Source organism: Rhea americana, unplaced genomic scaffold (assembly GCF_003343005.1).
Source record: "Rhea americana isolate MKP2758 unplaced genomic scaffold, rheAme1 scaffold_85, whole genome shotgun sequence".
Taxonomy (NCBI): domain Eukaryota; kingdom Metazoa; phylum Chordata; class Aves; order Rheiformes; family Rheidae; genus Rhea; species Rhea americana.
Window position 1 is genome coordinate 145,773 of NW_028187034.1, and position 27,805 is coordinate 173,577.

General features: G+C 44.8%; 1 protein-coding gene across 2 annotated transcripts; it reads right to left on the minus strand.

The window, feature by feature from the left end:
* SREBF2 (sterol regulatory element binding transcription factor 2) lies at positions 1 to 26,988 on the minus strand. Of its 2 annotated transcripts, none has more exons than XM_085323597.1 (19): positions 26,751 to 26,988; positions 21,772 to 22,143; positions 20,707 to 20,888; positions 19,325 to 19,465; positions 17,762 to 17,983; positions 16,487 to 16,601; positions 16,099 to 16,280; positions 15,132 to 15,324; positions 13,906 to 14,087; positions 12,639 to 12,912; positions 11,493 to 11,662; positions 11,136 to 11,304; positions 10,423 to 10,543; positions 8,547 to 8,656; positions 7,031 to 7,163; positions 6,294 to 6,462; positions 4,956 to 5,141; positions 3,662 to 3,773; positions 1 to 2,927 (listed from the first exon to the last, which is right to left on the minus strand). In XM_085323597.1, the coding sequence occupies exons 1-19, from the start codon at positions 26,830 to 26,832 to the stop codon at positions 2,707 to 2,709; spliced, it is 3,336 nt and encodes a 1,111-aa protein (XP_085179723.1). In that variant the 5' UTR covers positions 26,833 to 26,988; the 3' UTR covers positions 1 to 2,706. The 2 variants fall into 2 exon arrangements, with proteins under 2 accessions (XP_085179723.1, XP_085179722.1); XM_085323596.1 differs by having other exon boundaries at positions 19,319 to 19,465.
* Between the last annotated feature and the right edge of the window lie 817 nt (positions 26,989 to 27,805).

A 27,805-nucleotide genomic window follows, 5' to 3' on the forward strand; every position in this document is an offset into this window, starting at 1 on the left:
TGGTGGTGATGTTCACCTTTATTAGATAACAGATGCTCACAAGCCCTGGAACAGGGTTTTCAGACGGCAGATATGTTCCCCTGGAAACTTTCCCACCACCAGTTGCACCTTTTATCACAAAGCATTCCTACCTTTAATTCCATTTGGATAAATAGACTCTCTTCACATAATCCATAAAACAATTTCCTCCCACCCTCAAACAAAAAAGTTACAGTATATATACACACACACACACATATATATATAAAAAATTGTAGGGACAGATGGGCAGCAAATTTATGAACAGTGTAGGAAAGGAAAAAAATCCATTGCCCTGGAGGGGAGAGAAATGCCAGCAGTGCTAAGACCCTCACTGGCTCATGACATTAGCTATCGGTGTTTCAGTTCAACAGCTTCCCAAGCCCTTTTCCAGCTGGTATTCCCTGCAGCCCTTCTCCTAGGACTCTGTTCACCTTTAAAATGACAAGGGAAGGCTGAGAATCTCCATCTCCTCCAAACCTTGCTCCCCTCTGTTATGAAAGCAAAAGCTTCCAACACACTGCACACCATCAGGGAGATGTGAGATTACTCAGGAGGGTGTTGCAGGTAAATCACTTCTGTAGCTGGGTAAAACCACAACCTTGGAGACTAAGAGACCCAAGGCTTAGAGACAGGGCAATAGCTACTTAAGAGAGAAAAGGTAGGATATGAGTCACGCCACAAACATCACTGATAGCCAAGAAACTCAGTAATGGGCAATTAAAGCCCTCAAAAAACAACAGCTGTTCTTATGCCAATCAGCAATTAGCAAGCTTGAGACATGCACTCAAAGCAGAAGTAGCCSCTGTCATCTGAAAGAGAGTATCCCGTACAGTGATTTAAGATACACAAAACCAACAACCCTCCCTAAAACCTTTCCTTTGACTTCTGACACTGGGAAGCAGAGGAGATTCTTACCTCTACACCTCCCAGCAGGGGTAAGCAGCACRGGCTGCCAACGATCACTGCTGGGAGTCCACCAGAGAGTCCCTAAGTAACAGTGGGAAGAAGCACTCCGGTCCCCTTGATTTTGGTCCTAGCTATAACATAGGCTCACTGGGGGAGTCATATTTCTCCTAGCCAGTTTCCATCTTGTTGAAGTCAGGCAGCTCTATGACCAGTATTACATGYGTTCAACTACTGCAGCACATGAAATCACCCTCCCAAGATGCTAAAAGCAAGACAAGCCCATCTTTTTTCCTCTGCTTTTTAAAGCAGCTCAAACTCTCATGTCCCTCTGCAAAAGCTGGATAAACATAGAAGCATCTTCCAGAACAGCCTGAGTTCTGATTTTGCAGGAAGGAGTCATGCTGCATACTCCCGCTCAGGACAGGCTGCTGTCAGTACCTGTGTGCTTCCAGTTATCCACATGGAGCACAGGCAGGTTATGCATGGAGARAAGTGGCAATGTACACGCACCAAAAGCTGTTTTCCCTACTTGCATGTGTGACAGGGACAATCATTTTGCACATCTTTGGACAGATGCAACAGAAAGGCAAGGAAAAAAGGGCAAACTATCCCCACCCTGTCCCCAATCTCCTCCCCCTCTTTTGAAAGTCCCATGATTCAACATCTGTGAGCCAGACTGCTCTGAAGGGCAATGGTAATGGAGCAGGGAGACTTCTGCCCTGAGCCAGTGCCTTCCAGTCCCTGCAGGTGCTCAGCCTGCTGAGTGTGTGAGATCTGTCAAGCACTTGAAAAAGGAAGGGAGAAAGACATGAAAGTAAGTTCTGGAACCAGGAATATAATGAAAAAAAATGTTTCTAAAAGAAGTTCAATCTGCACTAACAGAAAGGCACCACAGAAGCCTTCACCCTCCACAGAGGGCATGGCTCTGCACATCCACCTCTGCCACCATCCAACACCAAATGACCAGGACCTCACAGATTTTCTAACACAAACAGCCCTGCATGTACGCTCTGCTTGTAGACTGCTACAAACCCAATCTCTCTCAGAAATGGCAGGAGGCAGCTCTGTTCACAGGAAGATGCATGAAGTGGAGACAAAATCTGCTCCATTGCTCCCTACATTTTGTAAAGCCACAAACATTCCTATAAAAAAACTGTATAAAAACTGTAGAGAAATTTGCCAGGCAGGACTGGCCCCAAGCAATACTCCCAGAGCACCTCTGTAAAGTAGGGTCTAGAGGGTTTCAGTGAAAAAAAAGTCTCCTGATGCACACAAAGTTGGTGCCTTCCCTCTGTCTTGGGGCAGCCTGCAGGTTGAGAATGGCCTCATACCCCAGTAATGCCTCAGGGCAAGGTTTGAGCAGGTCTTCTATCCTCCCAAAAGGTTCCTATCTGCAGAGGCATTTGGGAAGGGAAGATGATGCCCCTGAGGACAGGCATAGGATGTTCCGCTTTCCTATGCACGGGCTTGCAGGCTTCTCCTCCTAGCAGGGCTCAGCACGTCCACATAGGGGCAGTGCTTTCTGACAGCCCCTAGCACAGTCACAAAACTGTAACTAGACAGATTCCTGGTGTAGTGCCTGAGAGCAAGCAAGGGGGCTAATAAAGCTAAACCTGGGACAAGTTAAAAAACCCTCCCTCCCACCCCACAGCGATCCCACTGGCACAGACCTAAGCTACTTTTTTTTTCTTTTTTTTTTTTCCTTTTTAAATTCAAGAGGGGAGGTCCGGGATGATGGTTCACAAGGCTGCCTTTGTGCAACACAGCCCCGCACTGGTGTTAGGAGGCAGCAATGGCTGTGCCCCCACTGAGCTTGACAATCATCTGCTGACAGTCATTGCATGAGCGCTTGTCTCCCACTTTCTCGAGTGTGCGTGCAGCCTCAGCCAGCAGGACTGCTCGCTGGCCAGGTGAGGAGAGGAAGGAGAGAGGGAGGTGGCGGCAGGCCAACAGGATAGCTGTAGCTCGCTCCCTCTGGCCTGGCAGTGTGTCCAGTTCACCTAAGCACAAAAAGAAGAGAGAAAACTTATATTGAAGCTACCACATGCTTTACAGAACCCCTCAATGCAGGTCCTAACAGGACCTTAACTGGCAGTTAACAGGCATCTTTGTCTGGCAAAGCAGAAGCAAGGACTCAGTGTCTCTCAGCTGTGCAGAGAGACAGGGGTACCCTGCAAACTGCAAAGCAATTAATTTAACCAACTAAGGTGGAACAGTTTGAGCTGCAGTCAGGCAGGGACTCCAGAACTGCTCTGGGTGATTGCTGCTTCTACAGAAATGGTCCTTTCATTTTCCTTTCTAAAGTTGCTTTACAGGGCTCATCCCAGTACTGAAACACAGATCTGTTTTATTAAATCCTAAAGGGATTTTATAATCAGCATCACGTCTCTTGACCCTCCCCTTCAAGATTCCCATCTTCTGGCTTTATATTTACTTTGTATTTACTGCTCTGAACTGTTCATGGAGATGTTTTCTGTGTGCCGGCACATACATGCAAACATTTTCCAACTTGTCTGCTGATACCTCCTTTCCAGGSCTGGCGGCTCCTGTTAGCCTGCATCTAGCACAGCAGAAGCACCTACAAGAGCTAGAGCTGCAGCTACAGCCCCCACAACATCCTGTGGCCATGGCTGACTGCAGCCTGCTGCTTGCCCAAGTGGGCCACTGTCCCATCACAGCAGGAAGCCCAGCCCTACATGCAGTGAGGTGGTGCTATTCAGGCACAGGGGCTGACCTTGCTTGCTGCTCTGGGGTGTGCGTCGCCTCAAGCTGTGTTCCAGTAGCTGGTGGGTGCGGGTRGGGCTGGCACCTGCCATCAGACGCACAGTGGCCTCATGGAGGAAAACCTGGGAGGGAAGACAGGAGAGGCAGTAACAAACTCACACTGGAATGATCCTGCAGCTAAACTGAGGCCGTCCCTCAGCAACAGCATTTTAAGAGCACAGTGCTGACATCTTGAGAACAAAAACCCACTTCTACACTCCTCCTCGTCTTCCCACCTGCCTCTAGAAAATTTGCAAGTCAGGGAAATTGTAAATAGGATAAAAGCTTCTACCATATAACTGCTAGTGGCCTGAGAAAGGAGAGGAAAAGTCAGCACGGAAAAGGGTAGAAAATAGAAGAGCAAATTCCTAAACTTTGGCCTAGCCAACTGACTCATTCAAAACTSCTAGTCTAATACTACCAGCAACAGAATCAAACTTTGAAGCCCAAATGCCAAGGCAATTCCCTTGTTAAAGGTATTAAAGTTAAATTTCCTTTACAGAGGTTTAAAGCTAGTCAGAATAAAATAAAAATAAAAGCTAAAAATAAAACCAGTCATTGCCAACAGGCAGGGAACACCAGTGGGGAGAAAAACATAGCTTTTAGCAAGACTYCCTTGCTAAGTAGCTTACTACAACCCTCTGAGGTGAGGCTTCTCCAAAAAAGCCCTTCACAATACTCCCAAGGACCTCATCCTGAGCAAGATGAGCACGAATACATACATAAGGTTTTTGCCCCATCCCTTCTGATCACTGAACAGTATGGGACTGTTTTCCAGAAAACATATCTTGCGTTTTGTCTACAGGGGAAAGAGAACATTGAGGACTCCASTCCCGCAGCTACCAACAGAGCAAAAGCATCAGGGATACTGACTGAGGTTTCCTCCCACCAGTCTCTCAGAGAACTGATCCACAGCCTGAAGCCAGGTTAAGAGGCCAGATGCTATGATATTCTTTGCAGTACACGTYTACTGCTCATATCTTCTAGGTAGCAACTAAGGCAGACATCTCCCCAGATGCACTGGATTTCTGTTGGTTGCACACAGAGGGAAGAGAGCCTCCTCCACTCACCTACCAAGAGACAGTTGGAGGCTGCTAGAATCAGAAAATACTGTCCCAGGCACCTGGACCACTCAAGCCCACATACATCTTAAGGTTCTATGCCCTGTCATTGCACTGCAAGTCTGCAAAGGGCTAGCTAAACTCAACTCATGCTTCTTCTCAGGGATGAAGAAGAAAATGAGAAGAAAGAAGAGATATTATTACCTTGCGGTAAGCAGGCCTGAAGCCATGTGCCAGTTTGCGCAAGCTGCCAAGGTCACGCTGGAAGCCCGTGAGCTCAGAGGCTGAGGCATGGTAGGTCTCACCCAAGCTCTGACTGGTGCTYGCCTGCTTCTGCCACAGGCTGGTGCGGAGGGAGAGCAGCAAGTCACAGGCCAGCAGCTGGATCATCTGTAAGGAGTCAGGCCCCAGACACACACACACACACGACAACAGATCAGTTGAGTAACAGACTGTTTGCCTTCTATCTGCCCAAAAGCACTCCCCAGCCCTCRGAACAGAACCACCTTCACCATAATGTACTTATTAAAGCAGGAACCGTGATGAATCCTTTTGTCTGAGAAGCATCTCTGTGGCCTTATATCAACAAGTCCAGCCCAAAGGATGGAGCAGCTATTCCTTGGGTACAGACAATGTGTCTACAAAGCTGAACCCTATCCCCCTCGCAATGYCCTAGTCTTCTACAAGGGCCTGTCTAAATGGCTAATAATAATTAGCCAAAAACAGCAGTTACAAGGTAAAGAGATCCTCGCTATCTGCAGAAAAGGGGAAGGGGAAAGACAGTCTTGACACAACCCACACTTTCTACTTAAATCCCTTTTCCCCATCTACTGGGTTRCTGCCACCCAGTAGTTTGTTACTCTAGTTGTTCTTAAGAGATTCTATCCGTGCTGTAGAAATGGAGAGTGCCTCTGTACTGCACTGCAGAAACATTGCACAATTACTGCCAGAACATGCAATGCAACTACAATGCACTACAGTTGCCACCCATGAGCAGCAGAAGGGACCAGAACTGTCCCCCATACGCCATGCAGGGGGGCGCCAGCTTTAGGTAATCCTGGAAGGAAAAGAGACAAGCAAGGCACAAACGCAGGAATAGCGCAGCATAGTCCCACCTCTGTAGCAGAAGATTCAAATGCTCAAGTGCTACCTGAAACAGAGCAGGTTTGGCTTAACTAGGACCATGTTTTACACATGTCGACAACTTCACTGACAGGGCAGAGATGGAAGTTTTCCATGAGCCAAATCAGAAGTGGTCAAAGAACCACAGAAGGGGTGACAGATACTGGCAGGACCAGGTCTCAGCCAGCTGAGACCATGTTTAGGAAAGAATGGGGTACTTGCAGGAATCTTTCTCCATACACCAGAGATGGAAGAAGTTCAATGTCCTTTGTAAGGAAAGGGAAGAATTTTCTCCCCTACTGCCATCAGACACAGGATGAATGGAGAATGAAGAAACAACAGGGGAGTGACACACCTGTGGCAAAACCAACTTCAGAACTAACACCACCATCACATAGTACCCCGTGACTTATCCCTTACATTGTTGAGGATGGCACTGGAGACACCACTGGTCATGTTAAGGCTGTTCCATAAGTGGCTGCTGGCCCTCTCGCAGTGACTCAGGGAGCTCTGCTGTCCATCTGCCTTCCCAGACAGTGAGGCCTGCATGGCTTTACACACATAGAAGGTGGCTTTCACTAGAGCATTCCTGAAAGAGAAACAGAGCACTGCTTTTAAGCAGTACTATGCTATGTGGCCACAGGGCAGCCCCAGGAACTGAGCTCAAGCAGTGATTAGCATCAGCTTTCACCCTTCCAGCTTTAAGATCAGGGAGATTGTAACTTCCTAAAAACAGAAAAAGATGAAGTTGTTACTCACCAACACAAGCTACAGAGAAATGAAAGGAAACTGGCTCAGAAACTGTAAAGGGAGAATCAAGATAGTGACATCAGCCTTTTCATCAGTGTGTACATGCAAGTTTTGTCATCTGATTGGGGGAAGGCAGGATTAAAATGAAAATAAAGCATCAATAAAGAAACAATTCTGTTCCGTATATACTCTTCCAATCTGAAGCTCTAACATGAGCCTGCAAGCCCTGACCTACACATCAGCTGTTTGGCATGTTTACACATCATGCTATTGCAACAAACAACACTGGTATAATTGGCTTGTGACTCCATAGCACAGACAAGAGCAGCCACAGGACAGGGATTAAAGGAACAGCCACTCCTGGCTAGAAGGAACAGGAGTTTGAAGGTAGTAAGGTGACTACGCACTCTGACATCTCCAGGGCCTTCGGCATGCGCTCCACTTCTCCGAAATGCAACCTCACAGCCGCATCGTCCCCTCTGAGCCAACCGATTGCCATAGCAACTGCTGCTGACCACCATCTGCACACCATGTCTGGGCCTATGAAAATAGAACTGTAAGTTGCAACCAAGGAGAGAACACCAAGCTAATTCCCGCTCGGAGAAATGGGTAGGTGGTGTATGCCTTAGCCAGTGCCTTCCACCAAGATCAACACTAATGAGCTGAAGCAAGCATGCAAACCAAGCTGATCTCATGGGAACGCAGATGTCTAGGTGAATGCTAAAACACACTGAAGAAACACGGCTAAGTACCTTGGCAGCAAGCAAACACCCTACACCTGGCAGCAAGCACAGTTTCAGATATTAAATCTGTATCTTGTCCACAAGAACCTAACCAGAATTCACCCCATCTACTAATCTAGAAATTTCTTGCCTTTCTTCCCACACTTCTCCACGCCCCACTCTGCAGTAAAAATTCCAGCAGTATATACTGTGCTTCAGCACTGAACATCATCAAACTAGTAAAGAGTTCATCGGGTCCCTGGTATCATTTTCTTCATTATTTCATATTCCCTCAAAAGCTTCCTGGAGTCTACAAAGTGCCAAAGGACATAGGCTCTGCTACTCTGACCTGCTTTTAAATTTCATGGCAATACTGACCCTTTACYCCAAAATACAAGCCCTAGAGAAAAGATATCTAGCTTCCCTTTTGTGCTTGCTCTATGCATTTTAGGCACAGATTAATTTGTCCTGTTCTTAAGAGCGCCAGGGATAGTTCACTGGGAGGCTAGGTGCTGTTTGTACCAACACCAAGCAAAATGAGTATTCCAGCAACTGGCTACCAGACAAGGCTAACTGAGTGCACAGCTCAGAGGGAGTCTACAGTTCTTGCTCTCCCACTAAATATGCTCCAAGGGACCATGGTAAGTGCCTCCCAGTTTATGTCCAAAACTAGTCCASAACAGGGGCCGGAGGGCTGAAAGTTCTGGAGATGGAGGATGCACATGGCAGCTCCTGTAAAAGTGAGGTCAACATGTATCTGGGCCAGTAGACCATTATTAAACATCTCTGGTCAGCAGAAAGGTCTTCTTGTACTGCAACTGCAGTGCTACTCTGCTTGTTTATATGCTACAACTTTTCCCTCATTACACATCATCAGGCCTAAGCTCGGTCAGGGTATGGTGTGCTGCTTGGAACATGTCCAAAGCGCTCATCGTAACTGGTAATACAAACAACTGCAACTCCACCTAAGCAGACTGTGTTACCATACATAGCTAAATTTAAGAGCCTCCTTAACCATTCCCTTCCAGCCTGAGCTGYTGTACCATGTTGTGATGTGCTGCTCAATACCCGTATCTCACCCCAGCAAGGGCTGTGTTTCTGCCATGCCTGGAGTTTGAAAGGTTGAAAGATTGTACAGAGAGGGAACATCTCTCAGCAGTATTTCCTACAGCTGGGAGAGCTTCTGCTCTGCCAGACTTACCCATGGCTGACTTGAGTACAGAACTACTGGCAAAAGGCGGGGCTCCACTTCCCATCGAGTCCAAGAAAGAGTTGAGCAATTTCAGATACTCCATTGCACCGGAGAATTCACTGAAACAAGAAGCAAGGCAGACCTTTACTATGCTGTCAAGCAGGAGATATCAAAGCCKAAAGGCATTGCTAACCAGTTACAATGCATTATTTAAACAATGTTGACCCTTTAAGCCAGCAGGCGGGGGCAGAAAGTTCAAGCTCTGTAGTCCAACAGTGTTGTGATAAAACACTGAAGAGACCTGCCTGAGAGTGGAAGAACACAGACCAATTCAATAAGGAGTATCATCAAATCTCCCTGCATGGAAAGGTAACAGTTCAGGATTGGAGTCAACCTCAGAACTCTCACCTCAGCTACAGAGATGCTGGAATTTACTGTGAGCTTTATATCACAGATATTTGCCTGTTGTTAAGGGGTAGGGAAACAGACTATACTGCCTTACATCTCTAAAAACCAGAGGTGGTACCACTGTCATGGAAGGACTAGGCTGAGCACAAAGAAGCAGCTGAAGGCACATAATACATATTTAAAGTGAAAGAATCTACACTGTAAAATGTGCACTGCTGACTAAGTGCCAAATACTAAACAGAAGCTGCCAGCATCCCCTCTAGCATCTTGAATCTGCTGACAGACATGACATGTAACAAGTTCATTACACRCTTATTTTCAATCACTGCCTCCAAGAGGCTGAACTACATTTTTCCAAGTGACTACTAAAGAGTCACAGCATTAATCAGAGAAAGTAGCATATGTAGTAAAGATCTAATTTCCTTGGATAGGAAATTATAGAGAAGGATCTCGAGCTCCTTCCTCTGGTGGGAGGGTGAAAGCTTGCTGTATTAATAGAGCTACTCCTGCCAACTAAGAAACAAAACTTCTGTAAGTATACTAAYACTCAACTGACAATCAGCCTCACTTACACAAACCCTGCTACCTTCCCTCATCATCAACAGCAGCATCTGATCACACACATCTATATCGTCTAAGCAATTAGACTGAATTGCTGTTCATTCTCCACAACTATGCTGGAAAGTAGATGCGAGATTGAAATTAAAACTAAACATATACTGTTTTTCATATGCAGGCAGAGAAACTAGACCATCTTCCCCATTTGAGGCTTCTGCTCATACTTTTGGGGGATACAAACATTACAGAACTGTTCATATATTTACATAGCACTTGTTGGGCACCAGCATTATCCAGAGATCAGTTAGAAACAGGATGTGGGTTGGTATAAAAAGTTGCTCTGATTCCCCCAAACCAACCCCCTTTTTTTTTGCTCACAGTGCTGACAGAGACTAATGACAATTTGAGCCAAATCCACTCAGTTTAATTTTTCACTGATGGTAAATGTGGTGCTTTATTCGGTTACAGAAACATTATCATGCATAATGTAGGGAGCCAGCTGGATCATTCTCTCTAACAAGCTGGACTTTAACACTCTGAGTCTTGGACATATGTTCTGGTCATTTAAAACACAGTAGATGCATGCTAATTTTAGTGTTACTGAACTTTTAAACTGTCAGTAGAAAAAGCACCATCTAGTGTAGGAATCAATCAGCAGCATGCAAGCCGAAATGAGAAATCCCTATCTCATCAGGCAACAGTCAAAATTTCACCTTTGACCTCATAGGTTTTAATATGAAGAGGCTGAGCTCACTCTTCTAAAACTACAGCAGTCAGAGTTACATCATAATTTCAAGTCCTGATTAAAGACTAACCACTCAATTTGCCTCAGGGTACTCAGCGTATGATTAACGGATTAAATGATTCAGAGGCTGTTCAGAGACCTATCGCAGTCCCCAGCCACAGCACAGRAACTTACCATGGTTCCTCCTCCTCTTGTCCCAGTATTTCCTTTCCAGCCTGAGGTTTCACAAGTGAATCCACAGCTCTCTCTAGCAGGTTCTCACAAAAYGCCTGATGAACCTGTGCAATGGGATCCGCTAGGGCGAAAGAACAAACCACTTAGACACAATGCTAGCCACCTCCTGATATATCCAAGGGCAGCTGGAAGAGTCAAATTTTAAGGGGCAAGAGGAAGAGCAGCATAGGGACATTCTTGAGAAATTATGGCAAAGATTTAAGACAACTAAGTTMTTGGGCCTTTTCACCACCACTCCACACATTATTAGCCATTTAAACCTGTGACCTTCGGCCAAACACCTCTGTAACATTTCAGTCACTCAACAGTATGGCTATGACACTGTTCTAAAGATGACAAACCCTGGTCACCCCAAAGTCATTCCTTAGACATTCAGTGCTACAAATACGTTTTTATATGCTGGAACAGAATGYAAGTGGGATGACATGTAAAGTCAGTACAATGTACACAGGGGGAGGCAGCTTCCACAGAATCTGAGAAGACATTTCTGTTCCACAGCCCCTCCCCTCAACTGCTTAGACAACAAGCAGGTTCCTACTGGGGAAGACAACTGTTGTGCACAACAGAATGCTCTCAGACAACCCTTCGTGGATGGACAGAGAGAGTCCCAGGCCCAAAGTGCTGGGAGGTCACATATTCAAACTAGTTCTTACCRGGATTCCTTTGGGTGCAGTACAGACTCTCCTTTGTAGCAGATTTTACTGTCCAGCTGCGCTCCACAAAAAATTTCTGTCCCAGTGGGTGACACAGCCAACGCAATGAGTCAGGAATGGCACTCCGCTCTGAGCTACATAAGCTTTGAGCTTGGCTTAAGAAGTAACTCTAGAGAAAGGAGAGACTAAGACTGAGAACAATCCACAGGGAAAGAGAAACAAAGAACACAAGGACAAAGCTCATTATAGATCATATCATAGYGGTAGTACAAGGAGATGCACAGAGCAATGCCAGCTTGCAGGCCTCCCTAGAGCAGTGCTTGAATGCATGATGGTGGAGCACACTAACTTACTCACCGCTAGGAAGCCAAGCTTGCCTCCACAGCGAGTTTTCAAGCCAACTGCAGCTGTCAGGTGGATTTCTGCCATTGTGCTGGGTGGGATCTTTTCTTCTGCACACTCAGCCAGATTCACGGCACACAGGGCCATATGCAAACCTGAGTAAGCTGAGCTRGAGGGAAGTTTACCTACACAAGAAGGGAAAGGAGAAGAGTTAACCTTTCACACAGTGGTACCCACCCACTACTGAGTAAGTTATTTGTAGAGATGCTATCCARAACAGGCAAATAAGAACCTTGTGACATGAGAAGTTTGTAATGCCATATGCCTACTCTGTACTCAGGCAATAGAGCAACTAAAACAAACTTGCCTCCACTGATACCAAGGCTGGCATTCACCGCTTTGCTCCTGCAAGACAGACCTGTACAACTAACAGTTGTAACAACATCTGCAAACCTTGGCTCACTATATTCACCTCTGCCACATAACTGAACCTCTTTACAGTCCACACCTGTACAGGCATCTGTGCAGATAACATTACTAATAYGAATGTTTTCTTGTTATCCACGGTGGCACAACTACAATTAATTCAACAGGATTAGGCAGAARGAAGTTTAGCTTGGATTTCAAATATATTTGTGGCCTATTACAATTGCAAATTGGTTGTTAAGGAACCAGCAGAAACTGATCATAAGGATCTTTCAAGCACTYATTTAGTACATGTGCATATGTGCAGGCTTTTAGAGTATATCATTACCCACAGGCAATCTGTGCTTTACATAGCTTTAGAAATTTAAGTTCTTCCAAAACTTAATGCTGGACTCTGCTTCCACATCACACTCCTAAGTGATGGGAATCAAACAAGCCCTTAAATGYCAGTGAGAAATAACTGGATTGAAAAAAACTGCTGCTTGGGAAAGACTCCAAGCCACCTCTACAGGCTCAACATGCAACTTCAGGCACTGCCATTCTTACAGAGCCCTTTCACCATATGAAGCTGTTTGGTTTTAGTAAYTGGCTTCTGAAATTAGCCTACTTAGCTTGCAACAGCTAGTCGTCAAAGGAAGAGAGGCTGTGGTGCTCCCACTGTATCCCCACAGGATTAGCTCTGAGCCTCCTTATTTGGCAAAATGAATAGAACAGGTTTCCCATCTCTGTTCTTACCTGTTATGTGGAGCTGATGGAGCTTGTGATATGCCAAAGCTGCATCCCGAGCACTGGTTTTGGCCTCATCCTCGAAGCCTACAGCAGCCTCCCTTGCCCGCCACTGGTGAGACGTCCTCTTCAGCAGCCATCGCACCAGTGCCAGCTTCTGCAGGCTGTAACGGATCACATTCCAGGACAGGCTGCAGGCCAAGTCCAGGCGGGAAGCTGGCAGTGCTCGGCCTAGAACCGACAGGCAAGTCTGCAGRTTTGATGCAGCTGCAGCAAAATCCCCCTGCAAACATGACAAAAGGTCAAAYATCAAGAAGAGACTGATGGTACTTCACTGACAGCCTATAAAAACACTTTCCTTAGTCTCCAAATGCAAGTAAGGCAGGCAGAAGAACTGCAAACTTCCTCAATATACCCCCATACCTACTCACTAGTCACACCAATCCCCATGGCTAAGCACTGAAGACATTTTGGGATCTCCTCATCACAAGACAAACTGATGATGTATAAGCTAGGACAAGATCTTTAGCAGAGGCAAGTCAACATAATCAAATTGAGCATGAAGCCAGTTTACCTTGTCTCCAGACCTGGCCCTCTACATCTCAGCCTACATACGGCCCTGTTCCTGTAATGACTATGACATCTGGGAGACACAGAGGCACTAGATAAAAGCAGTTTCCTGCTTTCTCAAAAAAAAAATAGATGTTTCAGGGTCAAAAGTCAACACTGGGGAAGACTCGCAATACACTGGAGGACAGGAGACTGCAGTGCTCAAACATACACTTCATCACCTAGGGTGCCATACCAGTAGAGGCCTATAATCTGTGATAGGCAGCCAGTCAGTAACATCCATTGAGCTACAACTGGGACAAGCCTGCATTGAAACAGGCAAAAATGAAAATAAAAAAACAGCATACCCTCATTCACATTACTGACTGTCAGCAATCACAGAGGCCAAATTCTGAAAACCAAGGTTCAGAAACCAAGACCTTGCTTCCAAAGATTATCACAAGATGCAGCAGCAAGGCACAAGGCAGAAATCAGGTGTGTCTTCCAACACTGATGCCTGTGCCTCATCAGCTCAGGCTGAAGGAGGACCAGTGATCTGCTCAAGACAAACTATCACTAAATTCTCTTCTGAAATCACACAGGATAATTAACTCTAGAAACACTATGCTCTTGCAAGTGCCAATCCACAGTTGTTTTAGGCCACGTTTATCCATACACCCTCCCCCCCTCCTAGATGATGTTTTTGATATAACACAGTCAACTCTACCCGTGCCAAATCAAGGTCAGCTTGCTTGCGATGCCTCCAGAACGTCACAGACGATCTCGAGTGCAATCGGGTCACTGGCTCTCCATGCACAAGGAGCTTTATGAACACACTCAGGACAATCACTCCATTCACTAACCACAAAATCAGTGTGGGCATCATCCAACCAAACCAGCTACCTGCATCTGCAAGGGAACAAATCAGAGGAAAGTTAAAATTTTAAAATTAATCTGGATGTTGAAAAACTGGCAACAAGATGGGCAACAAGATGAGCAACAAGCCCACCCAGACCCACAAGGATGTATTGCTACATTTGTCACAATACCAACTTATGGAACGACTGCATTTTAACCAGAAAATGTGTGTATCAAAAAGCCACAACATTCCCAACTACAATAAAAGTTCGGATASTTTTTTTTTCCAAAATCCATTTATAAAACCTAAGTCAACACTTTGAATGTTTTGCATTCTGATTTTTTTTAAAAGAAAATCATCAGATACACCTATGAGAATTAAATACCCCAATGCCCATTTTCCAGCATTAATTAATTTTACATAATTTCACAAAGCAACTCTGAACAAGAGCATTTATCAGTTAGGGAAATGACAACATGCTTACATAATCCCCATTCTTGACTGAACTCTAAACTATACATCTTACAGAAAGAACAAGCATTTTACACCTGTTTCAAGATCCCATAGCAACAGTGTTTCTATAGTAACTTTTCACACATTACTTCATTAATAAGATAAAAATCAGGAAGTTACCTTCAAAACAAATAAGTAAGCTTTACAGAAATGTGCCTGAGAAAGATCAGCAAGGACAGAAAAATACCTCATTCTGAACTAGCTTTCAAGGATCCATTCTGAAAGTCTAGGTTGCCAGGCTACAAGCAGGTGACCTTTCTAGCTTACCACATTAAGCAATGTCTGGTTTTGTTCAAGAAGAATGCTGAATGTGGATATAAACTGTAACCATGCCACAGCATCCACTGCTAGCTCTCCTCCACACACAGCTCTGTGGTTACCACCCCTCCCCAAACATTAAACAAAGGTCTTACAACTCTCTGAACACAAGAAATGCCCTACTGGATCACATCAACAGTCCATTTAGCCCAGCAATGTGACCTGCAGCAGTCAAGTGGAGAAGCTTTTCAGTGAGAACACGCAAGCYGGGCCACTTCCCATGGTCCAGTCCCCTCATACTCTGAACTGTTCTAATTTGTTACCTGACTCAATGGTCAGTACGTTCCTGCCAGAGCCATGGCGCACGAGGCTGTCAGACTCCGGGGTTCCTCGGGCATCCAGAAGGGATGTTAGAGGATTGAAGGAGAGGCAAAGGAACGTAAGAGCACAGAGAAGTATTCGAGAGCGATCCACCATACCAAGGGCCACAGGAGGAGAGTCAGGTTCATCTTTAACCTTCAAAGAATTAGGAGTGGAGAGAAGAACAAGAAGAAAAAAAAACTGCTTAATCTGTAAAACAAAAAATGTTTATGCAAAGGGATGGGGTGGTGAAGGAGGAAAATAAGTTTTAAAATTTGATTTTAAGATCAGCAAGAACTCCAGTGAAGCTTTCCTTAGCTCATTAAGATGAGGCTGGAGTATTCTAGGTGTCCTCACCTTCCTTCTGCTCTCAGAGACTTCAGTCAACATTCCCTAGAATCCTGTTTTAGGCCAGGATTAACTTGCACTACACTTACTCTTCTGAAAATCTCCTGCAAGACTCACTTCTCCTGTGATACCTACAAAATGAACCTGTCAGCTGAAGACAGTTAACAGCTTTCTAGTACTGTGACTACTTACCCACATTACCCACACCTGATGTCATCATCCTTTTTCCAGTTCTCCTACTTTATTCACAGAACATACACCACCCTGAAAGCCACAGACTTTTTGGATCACAGATATTCACTATGAATTCACACAGAATCTACATGCATTGAAGTCTAAGTGCTGTTCCTCTAAAAGATAATGTATGACTGAGACCTTACAGCTCAGGAAGTAGTCTTCATCTTTTGAAAAAGCCTCTTTCTCCCAAGCACCTTCCTCATCCATACAAATCTTCTGATTCCTAAAGCTCTACTTGCCAGAGGTCTGCTGGCTCTGTTGTTGAAAGTTAGGAGGATTSAAACTCTGGCCATTATGTATCCCTSAAGAAAATGCCTTTAATYTGACAATTCAAGTCACAGATACCTTTGCATCATCAAGGAGTGGACTTCCTGGCTCTGAATCAATGGAATAAGGAGAAAAGCCAGCCTGAGATCCCGAGTCAGAGGCYGGGGGAGACATCAGTAGAACGTTCTGGTTGAAGTCATCTATCTTCAGGTCTGCATCATTGTCAACCAGACTGCTTAGGTCAATGCCCTTCAAAAGCTCTGCAAAAAATCAGAAAACGCATTAGATGAATATTTCTCATTCCTACATTGTGCCAATCTTGCTCAGATTGGCTCTGTCACTTGCAAGAACACTGGGCATATCAATGCAATTTGCAGGTATCTGTCTCTGTCCATGGTAAGAAACTACAAGAGGCAGCGTACGTTCGTATTGACTACCTCCCTCCTGCACAGTCCCCACAACTTACTGTTCTTTTGGTTAGCCAATTTCAGAACCATGTTCTCCTGTCTCAATTTATGGTTGGCCTGCTGTAGGTATTTAATGTAATCAATGGCTTTTCTCAAGACTCCAGATTTGTGCATCTGCAGGAATTAACACATACAGAAAGCAGTTTATACAAAGAACACCACAACCCCCACTTCAAGTGTYATGTGGAGAATACAAAGAAAAGGGTTTAAAGAATCACACAGCAGCAACAAAACTAATGGCAGGGCCACACTCTAGCARCAACATACACTTTGAAAGACGCACAAGGACCAGACAATAGGTGTTGAACCACTGTGTCTGCGGTCTTTYAAAGATCTGACAAAAACAGTACAACACAAACAAATTAACGCCCAAGTTACAATGAAGTTCATGTCTAGATTTCAACTTTGAACAGTAGTTTGAAAGTAACAGTTTTGAAACAAAGTGCTTCTTTTTTTAGGACGTGTTTCACTGTATAATTCTGAGGTAATCAGTTCTGTCACTGCTTCAGCCCCTTTTCCAACCCCATGAAAGTATCTGCTACCTGCAGAGGCTGCAGCTTYGGCTTGTAAACACAAAGTACTATGAAAACACTACATGCTACCTACTTTTAAATCCTAAGCTTCTAACTCCACCCAGCAATAGGAGGTGACATCATTAATGCACATGCTTAGGAGACATGCACGCGCGCGCGCACACACACACACACACACATCAAGAAGTACTATTGCTCTGCCAGAGTGATCTAAAGTAACAGCACAATTCTGAACTTGACCCACACGTGCTGCAAAAAAAATTTTGAATATTTCAGTAAACAGGAGTTTTTACAACTCAAGACTTAAGGGAATCAAACTGGAAAGCTCTGTGCAAGGATTTTTTAACAGGACACTAGCAGCTGAAGCAAAGAATTTGCCTCCCTACTGCAGTTACCAGGAAATGAAAATTATACAAGCTTTGATTTGGCCAGAGTTACCAAAACACACGCTTCTGATACTCTGCTTCGAAGACTTACTTAAGTCTAACGTAGAGTTAGACTTTATGCTTTTGTTCTTATTTTGAAGAAACAGTATCACTAGCATAATTAAATGAACATTAAGGTTAGCACTCAGTGAATACAATCATTTCCATCTCACTGGTATTCCTCAGTCTTCTCCCAATATGTGTAAATATACTTCCAATCATTAATACTGTCCAACTGCATCATTTGGTAGAGCAACAAGCACCTGAGGACACAAGTATTTATGACACTAAATCTYCTCTCATTCCAGAGCTTTACCTTGGCATCTGTCCCCATGACCAGATCCTTCAGCTCAATGATCTTGTCATTTATAGATGACCGATAACGCTTTTCAATGATGTTGTGCGTTGTTCTCCTCTCTCCTTCTTTAGGCAGCTCCGGTTGCTTAACACCCCCAGGAACTTGTTTGATAGGCACCTTTTCTTGTCCCATCATCACTGGCATTGTGGTCAGAATGGTCCCATTGCTCCCAACCAGGGTCTAGAAAGATCATACATAACAAGTGTTCCTAGCAATCAAGTAGTTTAATTACAATTTACAATGTTAAGAGCAGAAGAAGTAAACAGAAGCAGATACAGGAAAAGTCTGTACAGCTGAAAAATGAAAAAGATATGACAGTTTCCTCGTATGTTCCCTGGCTGGCAGGAGCACTGGTACAGCAGCACAGGAAGAATCTGCCACATTATCCCCCACATCAGTCATTGTGGAGTAAAAAGAGATCTTTTTCTCCAGGAGTATCTCCCCAACACTCTTGGGGAGATCCAATACCAATACCATGTTATGTTTATCTGCCAGAGAAATGGAAGAGGATCYTCCTAGATCCTAGAATGCTTCTACCACAAGTCTCCAAAGCCATTGTTGACATGGGCAAATACAAATTCATCAAACCAGCCACAGGCAACACTACCTCTGAACAGGAAGCAAGAATGTCAGATAGGACAGGAAAAAATAGTCTAAGAGGGATAGTAGAAATATAYTTAGTTTCAAATTGGAACTTTATAAAGTGATTTACAACCTCCATCTATGTCCAATTTCCACAAAATTTCATCAAGTACAAAAAGCCTCGTGGATTGTGTATCTGCTAAACAGACACAACCACTTAAGCCTCACCTCCATGTGAAACCATCACCCAAAAACAGTAGATAAATTGAAGATTTTAGTCTAGCTGCTAACAAGTATAAAAAATCTACTATACCATAAAAACCAAAAACAAACATAAACCCTGAAGGCCACACTAGTAAGTTTTTCTTTAGGAATAAATGTTTGAACAGAGATATCCTTTCAGAACACACCAGATTGTAATAAAAGCATCTCTGGGGGAACAAATTTCTCCTTGAGTTGATAACAAGTTAAGGCCTTGATGCACAGCTGACCTCTCCAATGATTATAGTGAATCCTCCTCCCTCTGAAGAGTAGTCTGGTTAGTTTTTACATTCAACATACTGCTCCTGAGCAGGCAAAAATAGTTCCACAGCTATTCCGAGCTGGTTAGCTTTCTGTTTTACGTATGTTCTTGTTCAATAGAGGTTAAAAAATGCATGGAATTCTTAGGTCATATTCCTCTCCTTGTAATAGTAGAAAAAGGTAAACATAGACATGCCCTTGGTCTTTGCTGGCTGGCCATGGGAGGCTGCCAAAAACATACAATTTGTGTGTTTAGCCTTGGCAAAAGCACGGCATTACTCACTTTGGGCATGTTTAGAGCAGCACTCAAAACTCCTCCCATTTGCATCACTGAAGAATACTAACTCCCAAATCGCTTCCTTGTATTAAGAGGAAGAAACACTGGTGAGGAAGCAAAAGGAAAATTCATACCGGTACCTGGAGAGCTGTGGTCTGAATAGGAGCAGTGAGTGCTGTGAGTGCTGGATTCTGAACAGCAGCCATAACAGGATTACCATCCGCCTTCAGAGTTGTCAAGACAAGGGAGTCTGTTTTTATGATCTGTGGCTGGACCAGAACCTAGATCAAAAAAGTTACAGATGAAGGGAAGGGTAGGTACATGTTTCTCTGTTGATCTCAGTAGTTAAAAGTAAGTGATCAAAGAATTGTAACTTTATATCTCAGTGGATAGCAAAAAGGTAAGACCAGTCATTTTTTCCTTCACTGCCTGGATTTTTTCCTTTACCACGCTGGACTCCAATGCAAACTCACAATGACCACTGTCTGAACAGAGTTGGAAAGACAGATCAGAGGAACCACAAGGTCACTAATTTTCATATCAGTGACCAGAAGTAAAATAATACGTAAAAACACAAAATAATTGATGGAAGAATCTCCTTCCCACTCTCCAATTACACCTACTATTAGCTCCCTACATTAACAGGCTGAGTCTAACATGGAAGAACAGCCTAGTTTGGTTACACTGCCTCCCACTGAGAACCAGTGATAGTTATTTTCCTCTGGTTTAACTGAAAGAATCAGTAACACAAGCTTCACGCAGGTGAGCATCAATAGTAAGTTATTTTGCCATAATACAGCATGCTCTTTTTTGTCCAACTACCTTGGTTACTCCCACACGCAGAACACTACAGATGTCACTCCAGTTCAATTGTATTATGCTATTTTCATGAGTGTCCCCTAATCATAAACATCTTTATATAATACAAAGAAATAAGATATTCACCATTACACATGTGTTTTCAAAGAAAATTGTATGACACTGCAGCAGCAAAAGAACCCACGAAATTGTGGTAGAAGCATTTGAAGAAAACATTCCCATATCAGCAGTCGCTCATGGAATAAGCAGTAGACTCACAAAGAGGTAGGAAGAAAAAAAAAAAAAAAAACAACCTGACAACACATCTGACAACATCAAATAATAAGAATATTTTAAGCTCAATTTTATTACGTAACTGTTCTATTTAGTCAAAAAAAAGTTTCTGAATGCTGCCACTATTCAAAATCACACCACTACTCACAACAGGGACTCTCATGCCTGGCTTACACAAAGCAAAATGCTTCTGGAGTACAGAATGACTATAAACACCTCTCACCTAAAAACTCATGTGCTAAAGCAATACTGCAAGGAATACATTGCCCTACAACTCTAACACCACCTTTCTCTGGACAAATCAGGAGACCAGGCCTGCAACAGCTGTTTCTTCTGCTGCTAGATCTCTCTCCTCACTACAGAGCCCTCCCAACCACACCTAAGTGCTTGGCATAACCTTTTATCTGTATCACTCCACATTTTTACTTACTGGAACTTGCTGGACCTGTGGGGCAGCTACCGTCTGAACCGTGGCTGGTGTTAACGTCTGGATGGTGCCATTGGCAGCCTGTGTTAACACTCTCTGGGCCTGTACAGTCTGCACTTGCTGCTGGATGGTAACTGGCTGAACCTGAGAGGATGTCACCAGGCTCTGAACTTGAGGCTGAAGAACTGAAAAGCAGAGAATATGTGAGGAACAGTCCAAAAAACCCCATAGGGCTCTGTCCTGCAGCCCATAAACCCTACCAGCCTTCCTCTGCCCAGAGCTTCTCAGTAGGCAGCATTCATCTAACACATCCCACAAGTTGGTAAGATTCCAACTCCTTTGATGTCTCCTGCAAAAGGACACTGCATCTAGAATAGCAACTTTCCAGAATGCGTAGAGGATCAGTTAAGAGAAAATAAGGTCAAAAACCTCTGGGTCTAATAGCACAGGACTCACATTACTTCAGTTACATTACAAAGCATATCTAACCAGCACTTTACTACTACTGTTCTTGGCTGACCCTAGGATCCTATCGTCACATAAAGAATCGACACCCATCCAAAGAGAATCAGAACAATTTATATTCATAAATACAAAGGAAGATCCAGTCACCTGCAAGTCTCTCTGCTCACTAGCAGTGTTACACTTTGGACTTCAGTATTTGAAATATGCCTTTATTCCAGACCGCCACAYGGGACAGGCTGAAGTTTCAAGACTAGATTTGCCCATTACACCCACCAGCAGGAGGACAGGGATGCTGACAGTTGCTTTTTAAGACATACTTTTCCCCAAGTCTCCAAAGAGCCATAGGAGAGAAGGTTATAACAAAGGATAGCAAGAAGAGAATTCATGAAAGTTTTTTTCAATGCGCACTGAACTTGAAGGAAAGAACTCAACTTCAAAGCCATGTCACGCAGGAGAGGGAACTCCCCACAGACAAAATCGCAAGAGAGATCTTTGGACTTGTCATGGCCAAGGATACTTTTAGAATTTGAATATCCAGGCCCTCCACAGTAGGTACAATACACACATTCATATTCTGAGCCTCCCACCTACCCCAAACCCTACCTTGAAAACTCGTAGCTGCGTTCTGGTATATTACTGGTTGCTGGATAATCCTGGTCTGGGGAGCAGAGCTGAATGTTGGTGTAATCATCACCGTCTGCTGCTGAAGCTGGGGACGGGGCTGAAGGAGCGGTGCAGACCGTTGAGGGGCAGGGGGTGTTGACTGAGGCACTTTGACTTGAACACTCTGGAGCTGGGGAGAGGCAGCAGGGGGTGGAAAGGACTGTAGCTGCACCTGGCTGTATGACCTCTGCAACTGAGGGTCCAAAGTCCCATTGCTGGTACTGCCACTGCTACCTTGGAAGGTACCACATAGATGATCTGAAAACAAGTCTGGAAAGTCCCCTGCCTGGTTACTGACAAACTGCAGCATTTCTGGGGAAAGAAAGAAAGAAAATTAAAGGTTATTTTATTCCCAATAGTTTTCCACCTGCAATAGACTCAAATGGTGTGCATGCCCAGGAGGGAATTCTGGGTGTTCCAAGACTTAAAGAGAAAATACTACACTAGTATCTCCAGCGAGAAATCAAAAAAGCGTTCAGTAGTGGGGCACYGTTGCTACTATTCAGAGTGAAAAGCAGAATTCTGCTACAATATTTTCTAAGACTACAGGATTCAAGCAAAGACTAGAATTTAAAGCCATCTCCAGTTTATTAAAAATATTATAAATTAGGTCAACCACTCTTCCAGTCTTAATACTTGCAGAAGGAAGAAAGCAAGCAGCTGCACAATGCCACTACTAGCTCTTCTTCCACGTAAGTTTTAGGGAGGCATAGAAAATGGAGAGGCAATGGAAAATAGAGAAATGGGGATAAGAATTCACCTTAACTTAGTGGAGGTTAGGGGGGGTGGTTTTTTCATTCGTTTTACTTTTAAGGTTGCAGGAAAGTATGGAACAAAGAAATAAAAGGAAACCACACTTCTATAGAGTTTTAGCAGGAAAAATCTATGCATTTTTTAGTCATCAAAAAGCATTTTTATTAGAAATAGATTGTCTGTTATTTATCCCTTGCCTGTAATCATTGCACAGTTTCTCTATCCCACCTTCCCTCAGATTTTATCAGACCCATTTCAAGAGGCTTCCACCACAAAGCTGTAATTGTCCCTCAGAGAGGAAAATTCCACAACTAGGAGATCATTATTCCTAACTGAAGCTTTCTCTTTCCTCCCTTTAATCCAATTTAATCCAGTTGTACACCTTAAGCAACCTGAATGCTTCCCCCGGTCTCTGTGTACACATGCTCCCCTAGTCTGCACGAGGTATCAGATATTGCTCCCCACTCCAGGATCTGATCACTCTACACAGGCTCTTCCATAGGTTTCTTAAAGTCCTCTTGTTTTTCTAGAAATTATAATTAAATAATTAAATAACAAGTTACAAGTTAGAAAGTAAAAAGTAGAAAGCAAATTGACRATTTACAGGAAAAATGTGGCAAATGGACCATTTTACCAGCATCTTTTCCATCCACCAGATTGCAACAAATACAATGGATATTCCCTATAAGATTTAAAACTGGACTATGAGGAAGTAAACTCTCCAGTAGATGTTTCACCGGAAAGTGTTCCAACAATAAGAGTGTTCTTAATATTTATCCTTTACACTGCACTATGCTTCTCCAAAATGCCACCCACACATTATCCAATTAATTTGAATAGCTCTCCAGGGAGAGCAGAGCAATCTTCATCCAACCTTCTTGCTCCTTTAACAAACGTCTTATCATATTATTCTTCTTTACTTTTCCCTTTATTCTTAAGGAATCAAGTCTGATAGAGCCAGAAGTTTGGGAGGGAATTTGTCCTCATGACCTATTTATAACCTGAAAATAAGTTGACATTGCTTTGCCTGCAAGAAACCTAGTTCTCTCCAACAACCACCAGCTATTCTCAGAGACCTGCCTGATCAGCCCCTTGTTTCAGCATGTAACAAGACGGATGAAAAATTTTTATGCAATACCTCAGTAAGCTTTCACAAAACTTTACTAAAGCAAGTAGGACTGTTTAAAGATTAACACTTCTGAATAATATCTAAAACAGATGTTAAGCTAGTCAAAGTTACAGCAGATTCTCACCCACAAACTTACTGCAACTAAGGCCATCCTAAACCCTCAACATTATCAACTTATGAATGCTAACAACAATGTACCTTATCAAGCTTTCAACCATCTGAAATATTTATTAGATGCCACTACCGCAAGTAGCAAGAAAAATTAAACAAGATTTATTCTAGAAGAGCAAATGCCAGTGAAGGAGCTAAATTACAAGCACTGTGTTTTAAAGAGCATCTTGTTTAACACAGCTGACTTAGTATCTTCTTAAAAAAACACTCTTTTTCTAACAAGTTAAATCCCATCTTTATCAAAGACTAGCTAAATGCAAAAAGCCTATAGRTGAACTTTCAAAAGTTAGACTACCAGAGATCAGAAACACTTTCTGAGAGTGTCCAAGAGCTTTCCCTAGTACCAACACAAAGAAAATTAAAAGCTGTAGAAACAGCAAAAATCCAATCTGTCTCTCTCTCTCTATGAATATCCCTTTGCCAATGCAAAGAACAGAGTAAACATAAACAAACTATTAGAACACTTGTGTGCTTTTGGAGGATAGCCCTCAGGCATTCGGTGATAAACCCATCATTTTCAGATTATCTGCACCCTCTGTGATGAAGGACTCTCAGCCACTAAAGAGGAACAAGAAGATGCTGCTGCAAAAAAACAATTCTAAGCAAATCCGGAGCTACAAAACGTCGACAAGATATGGTGAAAGTCAGTCCACTTATGACTCCTTCTTTTAGACCAGTGCCCAAGCTCCTCACAGGAAGGCACAGTGCTCCAGCTACAGCTTAAGTACAGCTACGTACTGCACACACCACGCTCCCAGAAGGTTGCTAGGCATTTGTGCATACAGGCTGCTCTTCAGAAAAGCTCAACAGTAGCAGATCCAGTTACAGACAGAGCCGAAAAGATACTTTGACATGAACTTAAAAAACAAAACAAAACCCACTACAACTGAAATGTATTTTTTCACCATGATCAAATTAAACTTCGTAAGGTAAGAAAATACCAAGATTACATCAAAGATAATCTGGTTCTCAAAGGTGTTTTCCCACCAGTGATGTTTCCATGGTCATATATAACAGTCAGACTGCAGTACTACAAAGTTTGGGAAAGAAGTTATACTTGGATATGATGCAGACTTAGATTATATTATACTGTTCAGTTACTGGAACTTCTGACCAAAAGCTGTGCTCACCCACTTGAGACTCTGGACTGATTTTGCACCCTATCTAGGAACCTGACTTTACAAAGAACTAACATCCTAGAGCAGTCAGTGCCATTCACGTAACCAGTGTGATTCATCCTTTAAYTTCTTTAAAGTCCAAACTTAAAATAAGAAGCTGTATAGCAAGCCGTAAGAATCATTCAAACTCAGAATTAGGAGGATTGTTGAGATTTAGGCAGCATACAAAAAGCAGGAATCTAAAGTTAAAAAAAAAAAGCAAATTAAAGCCCTTGCAGAATTTTAAATCCCTAGATGAGGTCATGTCAAAACACCAGAAAGCAGGATTCTACTTTATCTTCTCACTCCATGCAAATCCACTCCACTCTGAGTAAGGCAGAAGACCTTCACCTTTCCGTGTTACTCATTTCTGAGCCACATTTCACTAAGAAAACACCATCAACTCAGAAAACCTGGCTCAAAGCTCATTACAGTTTGCCTCAGCTTCCATGCAGACCCTTAGAAGATGTTATTTTGAACTTAGACAAAAATAAACACCATCTTTAATTTGCATCATGAACTTTACTAGTGATAATTAAGCCCCTCACATTTCATAAAATAAAGACATATGCTTACATATCACAAAGCAAACAAATGGCCACCAATGGCTACCAACTGCCCACGACTACACCGCAAATCAACTGCGATCAAACTTAAAAGCATCAGTTGAGTTCTGTTTTCCAACTATCAAGCAATGATGCTTTAGACACACACGTGCCCCTCAAAGTAGAGCTCTGCTTAGGATAACTGTTAAGCAAAGCCAAAAAAAAAGATATTCAGAAAAGCAGGTTGGATTAGTGAACTTTCTTATTTCTGCCAAAGACCTGTTTTAGTTTTCAGTCTGCATCAATTAGTCCAACTATGTTTTTTTTAAACAGGTTTCCAAGAGCTGTCCGTGAAAAAAATTAATAACGTATTTCATTGAAGCTTTGTACCTCAGTGGAAAACAGATTTCCTTCATCTGAGTTCTGGCATAAACATTAAAGCAATTTATGATGACATATGGAACAAAAGTGAAATTTAACAGATACATCTGTTCTGTTTTTAGAAAAAAAGATGCAGAACAAGCTCCTCGAAAAAGAGCAAGCGGCAGCCCCAGTTCTATCCATTATTTGGAAAAAACTTTGAAGGAACCAATGGGAAAAATAAATAAATAAAAATAATAATAATAAAAAAAACCCRAGCAAGTGCTGGATGGACTCGGGAGGGAGAAGGAAACGGAAGGCAGGCAGCCTTTTTTCGGCCCCGGGCCACGCTGCGGGCACTCCGACAGGTGGCCCCTCGGGCCGCCACCGCCGCTCCGCGCCGCGCCGCTTTTCACGCCCGCGCCCATCACCGCGACGCCCCGCCGCCACCCCCCCGGGTGACTCGGTCTCGGTCGCGCGCGCCRGGGCAGCGCCCGCCGAACAGGACCGAGGCGAAGCCCCGGGACGCCGCCGCCACGGAGCCGGGCCGGCCCCACTCGCGCCCCCCTCCCAGCTCCACGCGTGGGCAGCCCCAAACGAAGGCCAGGCGAGCTCCCTCCCCTCCCCTCCGCCCCCCACGCGGCTCTGCCCCTCGTAGCAGGCCCACACGCACCCCCACGCGCGTCGCCGCCGCCGGCCGCGGCTCGCCGCCTCGCCGCAGGGCCGGGGGAGCTCCCACGCGTGTCGGCGGCGCCGCCCCTCCCCCCCTTCACCGGCTCCCCAACGGTCCCTGCCGGCCCTCACCGTCGATGTCACCCAGGGTGAGCTCGTCGCCCAGCTCAGTCAGCGCCTCCATGTTCTCCGCGCCCAGCTCGCCGCTCTCCATCGCGCGCGGGCCCGCCCCGGCCGGGCGCGCCGGGGCATGAACCCGAACCGCCAACACCGCCGCCGCTCAAGCCYGGGCTCCCGGCGAGCGCCGCCGACCCCGCGCCATCTTGGGCCGCCCCGACCGGCCGGCCCCGGCCCCGCCCCCACCTGCCCGCAGCTCCAGCCGCCGCTACGGCGGCGGCGCGCGCGCCCCCCGCGGTTTGTTGTCAATGAGACCAGGTCGCCCCTGGCCAATCGGCGGGCGCGGCGGCGCGTGGTGTGATGGCGCGTCAGCGATCAGCAGCTGCGATTAGCATAGCAAGSCCCGCCCCCGCCTCCCCCTCCTCTCCCCCTTATTGGAATATTCATGAGGGGGCGGCGCCGGCGGGCTGTGCAGCGCCGAGCACCGCGGTGGCGGCCGCCGCCCGGGGTGGGGGGGGGGCAGCGCTGCCCACCGCGGGCAGGACCGGGGCACGGAGGTACAGGGCGGCGGTGGGAGGGAGGGTGTGCTTCTTCCTGCCCCGGGATAGTCCAGCGGGACCGGTCGCCAAGCCCCTGCTCTGAGCGAGGTTGACACTGGAGTTAAGCCAGACTGGAAAAATTGTGGTGGGGATGAATAACCAAGCAGTTGCTCAAAGACTCCCGGCCCCGCGAGCCCCCGTGTCCCCAGCACATCCAGCAGCCCCTCATTTCCCCCTGCCCATTCGCCTTTATGAAGAGGGAGCTGCAGGCACTCAGGCCCTAGGAAAAAAAAATACATTATTTTGCACACCCTGGTGCAATTTGGGCTGAGGCATTGCAGCAACGCAGAGCYGCTGACGGTGCCCATCCCAAGGCAGCCTTTCCATGACATGACCCAACTGCTGGTGCCCGGAGAGAAATCAATAGAGGAAATTAGCAGCTAATCGGCTTAGACGCTTTCAAAAAGTCATATTAGGTGCCTCCCAGCAACTGCAGACACCTAAACATCTGTCCCTGGGAGCCTAAACGAG